Source organism: Podarcis bocagei, assembly GCF_964188305.1.
Source record: "Podarcis bocagei genome assembly, chromosome: 1".
NCBI lineage: Eukaryota > Metazoa > Chordata > Lepidosauria > Squamata > Lacertidae > Podarcis > Podarcis bocagei.
In genome coordinates, this window is record NC_138125.1 from 25,485,759 (window position 1) to 25,499,074 (window position 13,316).

Here is a 13,316-nt window from a genome sequence, read left to right on the forward strand (position 1 = left end):
GTTCCTCAGGGAGGGCGCCACTACCAAGAAGGCCCTCTGCCGGGTTCCCTGTAACTTGGCTTTTCGCAGTGAGGGAACCGCCAGAAGGCCCTCGGTGCTGGACCTCAGTGTCCAGTGGATTGGCTGGATACAGAGTAGTGGGAGGCTCCACCTAGTGAACCTCCAAGGGAAGAAAACTGAGGGCCAGGGGACTAGTGGTGGAATGGTGAGGAGTGGTCCGAGGATGAAGAGGGAGGAGACTGGGAGGAGGAGGTGTCAGAAGCTGAAGAGGTAACAGTGGTGAGCAGGAAGAGGCAGAGGGCAGTCCAGAATCAGAGGCAGAAGCGGAGGCTGGAGAGGAGTGGGGCAGGTTTGTTTGAGAAGCCAGGGAGTCTCTCTCTCCTGCTGTGAACAAGTTCCTTCCTGCTTTCCCAGAACATGGAATGAAAAGGGCAGAGCAGAGAGAGACAAGATGAAGGAGTCTCAGGTTGTTGGGGAAGGACCTGGGGGAGGAGTCTTAGAGAGAAGTCCTTGCAACTGCCTAACTGGGGCAAGACTGACTGGGAAGAGTTGTTGTGATCACTAGGCCTGCACTGTTTTGGTCTCTTTGAAAAAAAGAGTTAATTTCACTGACACCAGGTGTTTTATGGCTGACCTGCTTCTGACTCTGAGTCCTGGCCCCCTAGCGAAAGGAAGCCTACCAGCCTATGAGAGAATCATGATGGGAAAAGGATGGGATACAAATGCGCTAAGTAAAAAACCAAAAGTGGTCTGAGTGATGAGGTAGTGCCACGGAGTCACATGGGATTGGGCAAGGCAGCATTGCCAGTCCAGGGCAGCAAGGGCACATGGACGGAGCCAACCCAATGTTCTCCCTGGTGCACCCACACAGCCCCAACCTTGCCACTGATGTGAGCTAACCTCACATCCAGGTCAGCTGCGGTTCCGCCAGCATTGACACCATTCCACTACACAGGCTGCTATTGTAAGTACATGTGTGTGTACATGCACAGTAGACTGCACTTGTTTGATTGGAAGTTAATTTCCCTCCTCACCTCCTTCTGTGAGGCAAAAGTAGAATTCTGTTAGGTACAGAGGTGCTGGTAAGAAGCAAAGGGATCTGTGGGGTGGCTGGGAGTCACAGGTCCAGTGTGCACTGGGTGGGTGTGTCAGGAAACTGGAGGCACGCTGTAGTCTAACTCCTCTTCTTTCCTTCCTCTCTTCTGCCCACAAATGCCCCTTCCCTGTTACAAAGCTATCTATAGCGCTGCATTGCATCCACACCATCTGTAGCCATGGTAACCAGGGTGAGATGCAGGTTTGCGGATTCTGGCTATCCACATGGTTAATGTGGTAAAATTATGCAAACGTAACACTGCACCGTGGGTGGCTCTGAAAAGGGAAGGAGGCAGGCACCTGGTGCAATGCTAAGGCACTGACTCTGGATGAGAACCAAGGAGCTGTGGTTTCCTTAAGCTTTGCTGTAGGGTGGGCACTCGTCCTCTCCCCATCCCCTTGATACAGGGCAGTCCTCTTTTCACTCTGCTACCTCCTACATTTTCAAGAGGACAGCACTTGGTCCTCTGTTTGGCAGTCCATCTTGAATTTGGGGAATTATCTGGACTTCAAGATTTTCATCAAGCACTCCAACTAGTACATATTCCGCTGCATATTCTAAGCTTCCATTAAGACAAAACAACACCAGTGAAGTTCAACCCTCACAGTTACAGAGAGAAAAACTCAAGCAAGAAAATGCACAGGTTCTACCATAATGTTCATTTAACAAAGAAGCGCTCTTCTCCTGTCTTAAGCAAAAGGCCTCAAGTCGGATTGGCAAGCCAGAGAAGCTGCCAACAGCAATTCTATCCCCTGAGTTAGCTTGTGAGGGGAAGGGGGCAAGACTCTTCCACTTACTGTGGTTGTATTTTATAGCAGTGACTTTACCTGCATGACTGTCCAGCACACTGGGAAGACTGGAAGATGGGGGAAGACTATTCATGATAGAAACACGTGCACTGTATTGAGCTGTCAGCTGTCATCTCCAACGGCGACAGGCTGGTTGGAATGATAAATCAAGGCACTCTGGGTTTAATTCAACCCAAGTCTTTCCAGAGGCCTCAGCTTTGGAGAAGTAGCAATAATAACCAAGATTATATCTGACCATGTGCAGAGTGCTGAGTCTTCACTACTGTGAAACTCCAGTCGTTCCCTGAATATCTAGGGCTGGGGACAAAGCTTCCCAGTCACCTGGATGCATGAGAGGCTGAAACAGTTGTCAACAACAGCCGGGACAACTGCCAATTGGTTCTTTCCCTGCCAGAACTGGCTCCATCCGCCGACGTTCCTCTTGGTTGCTCCAGAGGGAGAAATAAGTTTAGCAAGCCCCATTCTGTGGGCTCAAGTGAAGGGATCAGTCACTATTTGGCTCACTCCTCTGTCAGAGATGTCTCCATCAGCAGCAGAAGAGATGAACAAGCCCTCTTCCATCAGCCTGGCTAGGGCCAACTGCCACTGGGCTTCTCCCTCCCCAGAACTGTCTCATGCTATTCCGTTATGTCTTCCCATGAAAAGGTTGGTGCTTTGAGCTTGCTTCTTTTCCTCTTCCCTCCTGATTTTTCCTTCTTATACCCTTTCATCATAAACGATATGCCACTTTGGGCGCCATGACAGAAATGCAGTATCTAAAAAAGCAAATAGCATGGCATCCAAGAAAGCTTGAGTTTTATGAGCACAGGAAGAACCAAGTGAAGGGAAACACAGACCAAGCCCAGGGGGTCGGAGGGAGGGCTATAATGATATTTTGGCAGCAAATCCAGGAGATAGTCTCCTACTATTGGACTGCACTGTGACTATTAGGCTCCATTCCCATTCTTCTTTCCTCCTCGCTCTTTCTCTCCCTCCACTCCTCTCCCCTCCACCGGCCAACTGTCTTCTCATCCTCTCCATCAATTGCTGCCCAAAGTAGTGCCTTAGAAATATGAATTACCTAAACAAGAGAACTCCCCTCCCCCTCCAGGCACAATTACAGAGATAAATGACCTGCTGCACAGGGCACAAATGAGATATGTTAATTTAGTGCGTCTAATTTGCACATTCATAATGTATGCTACCTTCTGCACCTTTTGGACTCCTCAGCAGTAGCAGCAGCTGTTTCCCTTGGAGAGGGTCACTTTGAGACGCGAGTGAGGGTCAGCATCTCAACCAACTTCTGTTTGCACAGATATCCACATCTGTCTTGCCTCTAATCTGGGAAGTGGAAGGTGTGTATGTGTCAGCTGGCATTCCTTGGGGCAACAGGTTTTGCCAGAAGGGACTCAGGGCATGTCAAAAGTGGCATGATCCTGGTCAGTCAGAAAACACCCATATCTTTTGGCCCTCTCCTGCTCTCTTTTCAGGACAAACAGCTGTGGTTAGTTACTGTTCCCCTGCCCCCTGCCTTGACTGCTTCCCCAAGAACAGCTGCACCCGATGCAGGAAAACAAGCAGCGCTGCCCTTCTTATATCCCTAGTAGTGGTTTATTTTTCTTATTTTCTGAATATCTGATGATACACCTAGATCACAACGGCTAGAAAGTTAAGGATTTTTTTTTTTAATGTGACATGAAACTGATAGTACCAGTTTACACCCTGGGCAGACTATGCTTATGAGCTCAGGAGCTGGGAATTAATTTTGTGCAATGAAGCATGCAATTGGAGGAGGTGCACTTCAACAAAACTATTGGCTGATTTGTTTCACAATGATGTTCACTGAACTGTACAGTTTTCTTTATAAAGCTGGTAGGCATGGGGCAGCTTGTTAGATTTGGGTGCAGGAGAACTGGGTTCAAATTCACACCAAGGGTGAACATCCTGGACAGCTTTGGGTTCTCAGCTTCTATTCTAAGTTTGCAAAATAGGGATAACTTGTCAGGGGGCTTGTATTGAGGACACATAGTTCAGAGACTGTAAAATACCTGGCCCTATAAGTTGCACCTTTAATGAAATTATTTTTTAGAACCATCTATTAAGGTCTTTTGTACTGTTTACCTTTAACCCAGTATTTGCAATTATGGTTGACATTTTAAAAATACAAAATGGATACAATAGTTTGGTATGGATTTGTTTTTCTAAGTCACATTGAGTTCATTTTTTTAAAGCGACTGATATATGTAAATGATTTCATTTAATAACAGGGTGAATATTTTCTGCAAGATGACTAAAAAGTTGTTATATGTAATTTATGTGGAAAACAAATGGATTTGGGACTAGTTTAATTTGACTGGCTGAGGCTGAAATCTTAAACACATAGTGCAAGTCTATATATGTCTAGTGAGAAGAAAGCCCCACTTAGTTCAATGGGACTTATTTCCAGGTGAAATGTATCTAGGATGGAAGGTGTAATGAGGTGTAATTGAACACATGCATACAACTGCATTGCACTGGCTTGGCAGCAGGAGTTGCTGGAGGGAGGCATACAAGGCCCCATCCTACTGTCTTAAGGGCTCCATTCGGGATTTGTATAGGGTTTACTCCTTACCCTTTTCTTCTCCCGCAAGGCAGCAGAGGATTAGGAGCAGAGTTTTCCTTCTCCTAGATGGGCTACCTTCCCAGGTTGATAAGCCCCACCTGCCCCTCACTTCCCTCTACAGCACGTGCAGAAACAGCCTTCTTGACTGTTGGACCCACTATGGTTCTCGTCCACTCAATCTGCCAGAGCCTGTCTTTGCATGCAGGGAACAGCAAGAGTTTGAGGCTCACTCGGTAGTGGCGCCTTCCCTGTGGAACGCCCTCCCACCAGATGTCAAAGAGAACAACAACTACCAGACTTTTAGAAGACATCTGAAGGCAGCCCTGTTTAGGGAAGCTTTTAATGTTTGATGTATTATAGTATTTTAATATTTTTTTGGAAGCTGCCCAGAGTGGACGGTCCAAGCCAGCCTTGCTCCCATCACATGACAACACTGGACTCCATCTGGGCCCAACAGCAGCATCAGCTCCAGGCTGGCACAGCGATCTGCCTGCCCCACTTTCCACTCATGTTTCTGTGTGCAGAAAGGCTCAATTCAGCCCAGCAGTTAATTTTAGTATCACCCCCTAAGTATCTGCAGACAGAACAATGCAGATCATAGTTGGAAACCTTTTTGTGTGTGTCTGAACACACAACATTTGAAATTAAAAATCATTTAAAAGAAAGGTTGTTTATTGACTATGCATCTTAAACTGCTACAAGGCTTAGGGCAGGCTGCATCCCTATACCCATGTGCCTGGGAGTAAGGTAAAAAAAGGTAAAGGACCCCTGGATGGTCAAGTCTAGTCAAAGGAGACTATGGGGTTGCGGTGCTCATCTCGCTTTCAGGCCGAGGGAGCTGGTGTTCGTCCACAGACAGCTTTCCAGGTCATGTGGCCAGCATGACTAAACCACTTCTGGCATAACGGAACACATGACGGAAACCAGAGTGCACAGAAATGCCATTTACCTTCCCGCTGTAGTGGTACCTATTTATTTACTTGCACTGGTGTGCTTTCAAACTGCTAGGTTGGCAGGAGCTGGGACCGAGCAACAGGAGCTCACCCCATTGTGGGGATTTGAACCGCCGACCTTCTGATTGGCAAGCCAAAGAGACTCAGTGGTTTAGACCACAGCGCCACCAAACCCAATGAGACATACAGTACTTCATAGGAGGCATGCATACAATTGTGCTCTTATTTTAATCTTTCTCCTATTTATGGGATTGACAATTGAAACATAAGAGATTAAAAATATGTTTGTTTTTTAATATTGAACCACATACTGTGATTTTATAGAGGGTGAAAATGGAAGTGTGTCGAGGCAATGCCATGCAATGAGAAATAAAGGAGGATTAATTAATGCTCACGTTTGTGCCAAATATTAATTAGCACATAGCACTGACTTTGGAGAATGACTATCTGCTCACAGATCCAAGAAATAGCAAATGATGTACCTTAATGATAGAAAATCTCTAGACAGACATATTGGCACAAGCTGTATTCAGTCTAGTGCATATATTCTTGATGTAATTTTCAGTGGGAAAATAATATCTCTTCAGAATGCACAAACACTAGAGCTTCTGATTAAATTTAGCATTTCAAACACTCAGTTAAATGTTGGCAAGGTTAGGCGTTGGCATTTTTCTTTTAATTCTAAAATGGTAGGCTTTAAATGTGAGTGATTTTTCTTTTTTCCCCTAAGCGACAGATAACAGGGAAAATGTATTACTAAATAATTACTCCATTCAAGGAGAGGTGAATGACTTGTATATGCTTACCTTTAGCTGAAAGTATTTTATTGTAATGGACTGCCATGTGATCCCTGATCAGGTACTGGTTGCTTAGCCTGCGGGAGGAGTCGTCAATGCAGAAGGCTACAAAAGTAAAGCACATTTGACCGTTATTGAGGAAAGTGCCAGTAGTCTTCACCAACAATTGCAGAAATATAAGTTCAAAGCAGGAACACATAGATGGAAACAGGTCATTGAGAAAAACTCTTTTGAAAACTTATCGACTCCTCCTTGACTGGAAAGTCAAGGAGCAGGAGGTAACAGTGGCCATGGTGAGGTAGTCACAAGACTTTGGCCATTCAATAACCATGGCCCAATGGGAAAACCTGTAGAAGAATAATTGGAAATTTACAAAGTGTTAAACGATTAGAGAGAACTTTCTAAAAATGCAACACCAATGGTACTTAACACCCTGGAAACTTTCGAAAATGTAAAAAAATGTGTCAAGTAATTGCTAGAGATGTGGAGATAATTCAGGAACTTTTTACCACATGTGGTTATGCAGGAAAATACAGGTATTCTGGGAGAGTATTCATTCAGAATTGCAAAAAATGCTAAAGATCTCTTTTAATAAAAAAACAGAGGCCTATCTCCTGGGAGTTACAGGTCTGGATATTCTGCAAAAAATGAAGGGTATCTTTTTATATGCCATGGCAGCAGCAAGAGTTCTTATTGCGGCAAAATGGGAGAGTTTCGAATTTCCCTCTATACCTGAATGGATCTGAAAGCTGACGGAATATGCCAAATTAGATGGTCTATCAGAAAAAATAAAGAACAAATCAAAACAGGAATTTGTCTCAAAATGGGAGGTCTTCAAAGAATATTTGAAATATAAATATAGTAGTTTAAATTCTGTTGCAGCATTCGAGGAACTTCAGTAATAGTTGCAAGTTAGACATAAAAGGTAAGATATATCAAGAAAAAGTTAAATGATGATAAAAGTGTGTATTGGCAATAAGTAATATGAGATTGAAATAAGGAATAGATGGGAGGTCGGTTCTATAGTGTTAAGACCAACTTATGTTTTATTATTTGTTAAGAAAATTCTGTGTTTATTGTTATTCCTGTGTGTAATTCTGTATCTGTGTTTTCTCCTTTTTTTCTTTTTTTTGCTGTATCAATAATATATTTTTTTTTTAAAAAAAGAGAGAAAAACTCATGAAGAGCAGGGTGAATTGGGATCTGCAACAAAATGCTGCAGTATGGAGTGCTCCTGTTCCATTTCACTTTGTTCCAAAAAAAAAAAAAAAAATATCATCAGGGAGGAAGCTAGATGGATCTCCTGGAACAGAGAGCCTAGGCATGACAATGGAAAAGACTGTGCCAAACAAACTTCAGATTGCAATGGGATATGCATGAGGGCCTCCCCAGATGTTCTAAGTCAGGGATATTGAGCCTGTGGCCCTCCAGATGTTATTAGACTTCATCAGCCCTAACTAGTGTGGCCATCAGGCAGGGATGATGGCAGCTGCAGTTGAACAGCACATGGGACACACTGATTCCTCAGTGGTGTTTAAAAGAATGGGGAGACTCATGCAGCAGGAGGTGGCCCCTGTGGTATTCTGGTCCTAAGCAGAGAATTCTTCCCAAGATGAATGCAATATTCCATCTAGCATGATCACATCACATGCTGTAGTATTAGAGGCAGCTGTGAGAGAGATTGGATATCTGGTAGGGATAAGAAGCCCCATGCTAAAGCAATATTTTAAATATCTCATTCAGCTAATACAGTGGTGCCCCGCAAGACGAATGCCTCGCAAGACGGAAAACTCGCTAGACGAAAGAGTTTTCCGTTTTGGAGGTGCTTCGCAAAACGAATTTCCTATGGGCTTGCTTCGCAAGACGACAATGTCTTGCGAGTTCCTGCTGTTTCCCCCCCCTTCCCCCCTTTTTCTAAGCCGCTAAGCCGCTTATCAGCTGGTCCTATCAGCAGATAAGCCGCTAAAAGCAGCTAAAAGCCACTAATAGCGCTAAGCCGCTTATCAGCTGATCCGATCAGCAGATAAGCCGCTAATAGCGCTAATAGGACTAAGCCGCTTATCAGCTGATCCGATCAGCAGATAAGCCGCTAAAAGCCTCTAATAGCGCTAATCCGCTAATCCTTCAATGGGCTTGCTTCGCAAGACGAAAAAACCCGCTAGACGAAGAGAATCACAGAATGGGGGACTGTGAAACTGTAACAAGTTCTAGGGAGCTTACAGCTGCCACAGATTACAACCGTGGGAAAGGACTTGTGACCTTGCAGGACAATGTTTTCAGAAGCACTGTCGGGTGCTTTCTGTAAAATAAATGCCCTATTGGATCAGTTAAGTCAGAAGACGGATTTGATGACTAATGCGGCCAGAACATTTGAACAGGTAGTGGGAAACTATTTGGAGCCCACCCAGGAACTTAAACAGGAGTGTGTCCTGACAGAGCAGATGAGAGAAGAGGATGTTGCAGAATCTTGGGCGCCAGAGATGGAGGGACTTTTGGCCCAGCAGGAAAATGAGCTTTTGGATTTGACAAATGAACTTGGAAAACACCAGATTTGGAAAGACAAAGTTTGGATTGATTTGGAAATGGGGGGTTGGACTGACCCCCCTATGCAGGGATGTTTGGACTTTCCGAGTCTGGCAATCGGCCGTCAGAGGTTTGGAGTTGTTGGGGCTTCCAATTTTGGAGGGAATCTGAAAAAATACCACATGGAGTCTAGTCTGGACTATGGAAAAGGGGCTGATTTGTTGAAAAGGGTCAAAAACACTACCAAGCTGGAGTTCCCACGAGTGAAAGGAAAATATGAAGAAGAGCCGAGGAAGGGACATGGAAGAGATTTGAAGGCCTCGGATATAAGATCACCAGGTTAATGTGCCAGACTAATGGGATAAAAAGGACTGACAATCCCGGGACCGGGGGGAGGGGACGCTGGAAGAAGATTGGATTGTTTTTATTTCTTTTTTCTATCATTAGGAATGTTTTATAAAATTGATGAACGTTGGAGAAATGTTGAAATGAAATTACTTGGCTCTCGTAAAAATGTTTAAAGAATTAGGTAAAAGGGTAATGGTTATGAGAAGTTGGTAAAAATAAGACTTAAATTTTAAGGTTTTTTTTATAAGATAAGATGAAAATAGAGTAAGGTAATGTAATGACAGAATATTATGAATTATGGAAAGGATTTGCTGTGATAATTATTAATTAAGATACAAGAGATGGGAGGAGGAGGAGGTCATGGAAAGAAGGTAATGAAAGTGGAGAATTTGAAAATGATGGTTTTATTTTTTATTTTTATTTTTCTGTTTTTGTCTTTTTTCCTTGTAATTTTAAAAAAAATCTTTTTTCAATAAATATAATTTAAAATAAATAAATAAACAGAGTGACACTCCTTTCATAGCTCTTAATATTTTTATATATATTTTTTGCACATGGCAGCCAGAGCTGCATTATTTGGACCTCAGATTCCAAGTGGTAAGTAAGTGCACATCTACTGACAATCCGTTCTTCCTCACTGTTTGTGGAACTAGCAACAGGAACACTCAAATGCCACCAAGCCTGATGGCTTCCATATCTGAAGTTTCCACCCGTTTTCAGACCACTTACAACATTTGTTTTCTTTTTATTTGCTGACTAGTAAGGTCCCATATCTTGCCGTGGCAAATCGCAGGAGGACACTTTGTACTCAAATGGCTTACACATGGACATACTGAAAAGCTAAGGGTAAAATCAACACTTACATCAGACTCCCTGAGGGCCCAGGAAGACTCCCTGAGTGAGTGCTTGTGGGCCCTGCTTTTGCCACTTACCATCTGGCTTGGGGCGGGGCCTGGGGCCTCATAAGGACTGCGTGCTGCTTGCGGCCTGCTGCCCAGGAAGACTCCCTGAGTGAGTGCTTGTGGGCCCTGCTTTTGCCACTTACCATCTGGCTTGGGGCGGGGCCTGGGGCCTCACAAGGACTGCGTGCTGCTTGCTGCCTGCTGCCCAGGAAGACTCCCTGAGTGAGTGCTTGTGGGCCCTGCTTTTGCCACTTACCATCTGGCTTGGGGCGGGGCCTGGGGCCTCACAAGGACAGCGTGCTGCTTGCTGCCTGCTGCCCAGGAAGACTCCCTGAGTGAGTGCTTGTGGGCCCTGCTTTTGCCACTTACCATCTGGCTGGGGCGGGGCCTGAAGCCTCATAAGGACTGCGTGCTGCTTGCGGCCTGCTGCCCAGGAAGACTCCCTGAGTGAGTGCTTGTGGGCCCTGCTTTTGCCACTTACCATCTGGCTTGGGGCGGGGCCTGGGGCCTCATAAGGACTGTGTGCTGCTTGCTGCCTGCTGCCCAGGAAGACTCCCTGAGTGAGTGCTTGTGGGCCCTGCTTTTGCCACTTACCATCTGGCTTGGGGCGGGGCCTGGGGCCTCACAAGGACTGCGTGCTGCTTGCGGCCTGCTGCCCAGGAAGACTCCCTGAGTGAGTGCTTGTGGGCCCTGCTTTGGCCACTTACCATCTGGCCTGGGGCGGGGCCTGAAGCCTCATAAGGACTGCATGCTGCTTGCTGCCTGCTGCCCAGGAGGAGTCCCCTGAGTGAGTGCCTGAGGGCCCTGCTCCTCCCTGCCACTTACCACCTGGCCCGGGGCGGGGCCTGACAGGCCTCACTAGGACAGTTGTTACTGCCGGAGAGGCACAGAGTGTTTTTAAAATGTTTTTTAAAAATTTTCTTTGGATTTTTTGTATGTGGGGGTGGGGGTGGGATGGATGTTTGGTTGGGCTTGGGGAATTATTATTTTTTTTATTTTGATGTTTTTGTAATTTTTACATTTTTTTGTTTGTATTGTTTTATTGGTTTTGTTTGTTTGTTTAAGGTGTTATTTTGTTTTTAGGGGGAGGGTTCAGGGCTGCCGGGGAGTGGGCCCCAGCCCACAAAATGGCTGGGGCATGTTCCACAGGGGGGGATGCACTGGGACAACCGATCTCAGTGATCACGGGTAGGAGGAGGAGTTACGCTAAGACCAGACCATGTCATTACAGAGGAGGCAGGTTTAGTCGTTGTCTGAGGACTATCCCTGCCTCCGGGTCTGGTCCTGTCCGGATGGATACTAGAATCAGCAAGGGATACCCACGTGACCTGAAGGTGCTGCTGTGCAATGCCAGGTCAATGATTCATAAGACCACTGCCATCCATGACTTGATCATGGATGGAGGATTTGACCTGGCATGTGTAACAGAGACTTGGTTGGATGAAGCAGATGGGCCTGTCCTTGCCGCTGCTTGTCCACCAGGTTTCTCTTATGCACAGCAACCCAGGTCACGTGGGCGGGGAGGGGGGGTTGCAGTGATTTTTAGGAAGTCATTAGTTTGCACCAGGCGTCCTATTGGGAAGACCCAGTTTTCTGAGTGCATGTTCTGGAAGTTGGGCAATAGGGGCAGTACAGGATTCCTTTTGGTGTACCGACCTCCCCGCTGCACCAAGGATTCCCTGCCCGAGCTGCTTCAGGTCGTGGCGGATGTTCTCCTGGAGACACCTAGCCTGGTCGTCCTAGGGGATTTTAACATCCATGCCGACACGACCTTACAAGGGGCCGCTCGGGACTTCGTGGAAAGCATGGCCTCCATGGGGCTGTCCCTGAATAAGTCTGGCCCAACCCATAGCCGTGGACATGCCTTGGACCTGGTGTTTACCTCTATGGATGTTGGTGATCTGACACTAAGTAAAAGCGAAATGAAAGAAGTGCCATGGTCAGATCACTTCCTGGTGCAACTGGACTTCTCTGCGACCCATCCCCTCTGCAGGGAGGTGGGACCAATTCGGATGGTCCGCCCCCGCCACTTAATGGATCCAAATGGTTTCCAGAGAGTGGTAGGGGATGCTTTATCCCATGTTGATGGCCTTTCAGCCGATTCCCTGGTGGCCCGCTGGAATGTGGAGTTAACCAGGGCTATTGACTGTTTGGCTCCGAAGCGCCCTCTCCGATTGCATGGAGCCCGGACAGCCCCGTGGTTTTCCACGGATCTGAGGGCAATGAAACAATCGTTGAGACGGCTAGAGCGCCGGTGGTGGATAACTCATTCCGAATCTGACCGGACACAGGTTAGAGCTCAACGTCGAGCCTACCAAGTGGCGATAGCGACGGCGAAGAAGAATTTCTTCACCGCCTCTATTGCATCTGCAGAAAACAGCAGCAGGAGACTTTTTCAGGTGGTTCACAATTTAGCGGAACCACCTGCAACATCGGGGCCCAGTACGGGCCACATGTTCTCCTGCAATGATTTTGCAAAGTTTTTTGCAGATAAAATCGCCCAGATTCGGGAAGAAGTAGACTCCACGGTGGGAGCAGGGCCGGGGCGGGAGAGTGCTAGAGTTCTGTCTAGTCAAGTTGAGTGGGATCAATTTCAATCTGTTACCTCCGAGGATGTGGACAGGCTGCTTGGACGAGTGAAACCAACCACCTGTCTCCTGGATCCTTGCCCATCCTGGCTTATAAAAGCTAGCCGGGAAGGACTGGGCGATGGGCTTCGTGGGGTGGTGAATGCTTCCCTCCGTGAGGGAGCCTTCCCAGACCCGCTGAAAGAGGCGGTTATTAAACCGCTTCTTAAAAAACCATCTTTAGATGCGGCCACGATGGCCAACTATCGCCCAGTCTCAAATCTTCCATTCCTGGGCAAGGTGATTGAGCGAGTGGTTGCTGAACAACTCCAGGCACGCCTGGAAGAAGCGGACCATTTGGATCCCTTCCAGTCGGGATTCAGGCCTCATCATGGGACTGAAACTGCCTTGGTCGCACTGGTTGATGATCTCCGGCGGGCTAGGGACAAAGGTGAGAGCTGTTTCCTAGTTTTGCTGGATCTCTCAGCGGCGTTTGATACCATCGACCATAGCATCCTTCTGGACCGTCTTGAGGGGCTGGGAGCTGGGGGCACTGTTATACAGTGGTTCCGCTCCTTCCTCCTGGGCCGTGTTCAGAAAGTGGTGGTGGGGGATGAGTGTTCAGACCCTTGGGCCCTCACTTGTAAGGTGCCTCAGGGTTCTGTCCTCTCCCCCATGCTTTTTAACATCTATATGAAGCCGCTGGGAGAGATCATCAGGAGGTTTGGGCTGGGTGTTCA

At 46.7% G+C, this 13,316-nt stretch overlaps 1 protein-coding gene across 7 annotated transcripts in view; it reads right to left on the reverse strand.

Moving 5' to 3' along the window:
• SPATA7 (spermatogenesis associated 7) overlaps positions 1-13,316 on the reverse strand; it is a 70,453-nt gene that overhangs the window by 46,551 nt on the left and 10,586 nt on the right. For 5 of the 7 annotated variants that reach the window (XM_081173360.1, XM_081173362.1, XM_081173359.1 and 2 more), the window contains one exon: positions 6,246-6,341. In XM_081173360.1, coding sequence (XP_081029486.1) covers positions 6,246-6,341 — 96 coding nt within the window. Of the gene's footprint in view, positions 1-1,923; positions 2,154-2,226; positions 2,489-6,245; positions 6,342-13,316 lie in introns of those variants that run through there. The other 2 variants (XM_081173365.1, XM_081173364.1) reach the window with 2 other exon arrangements.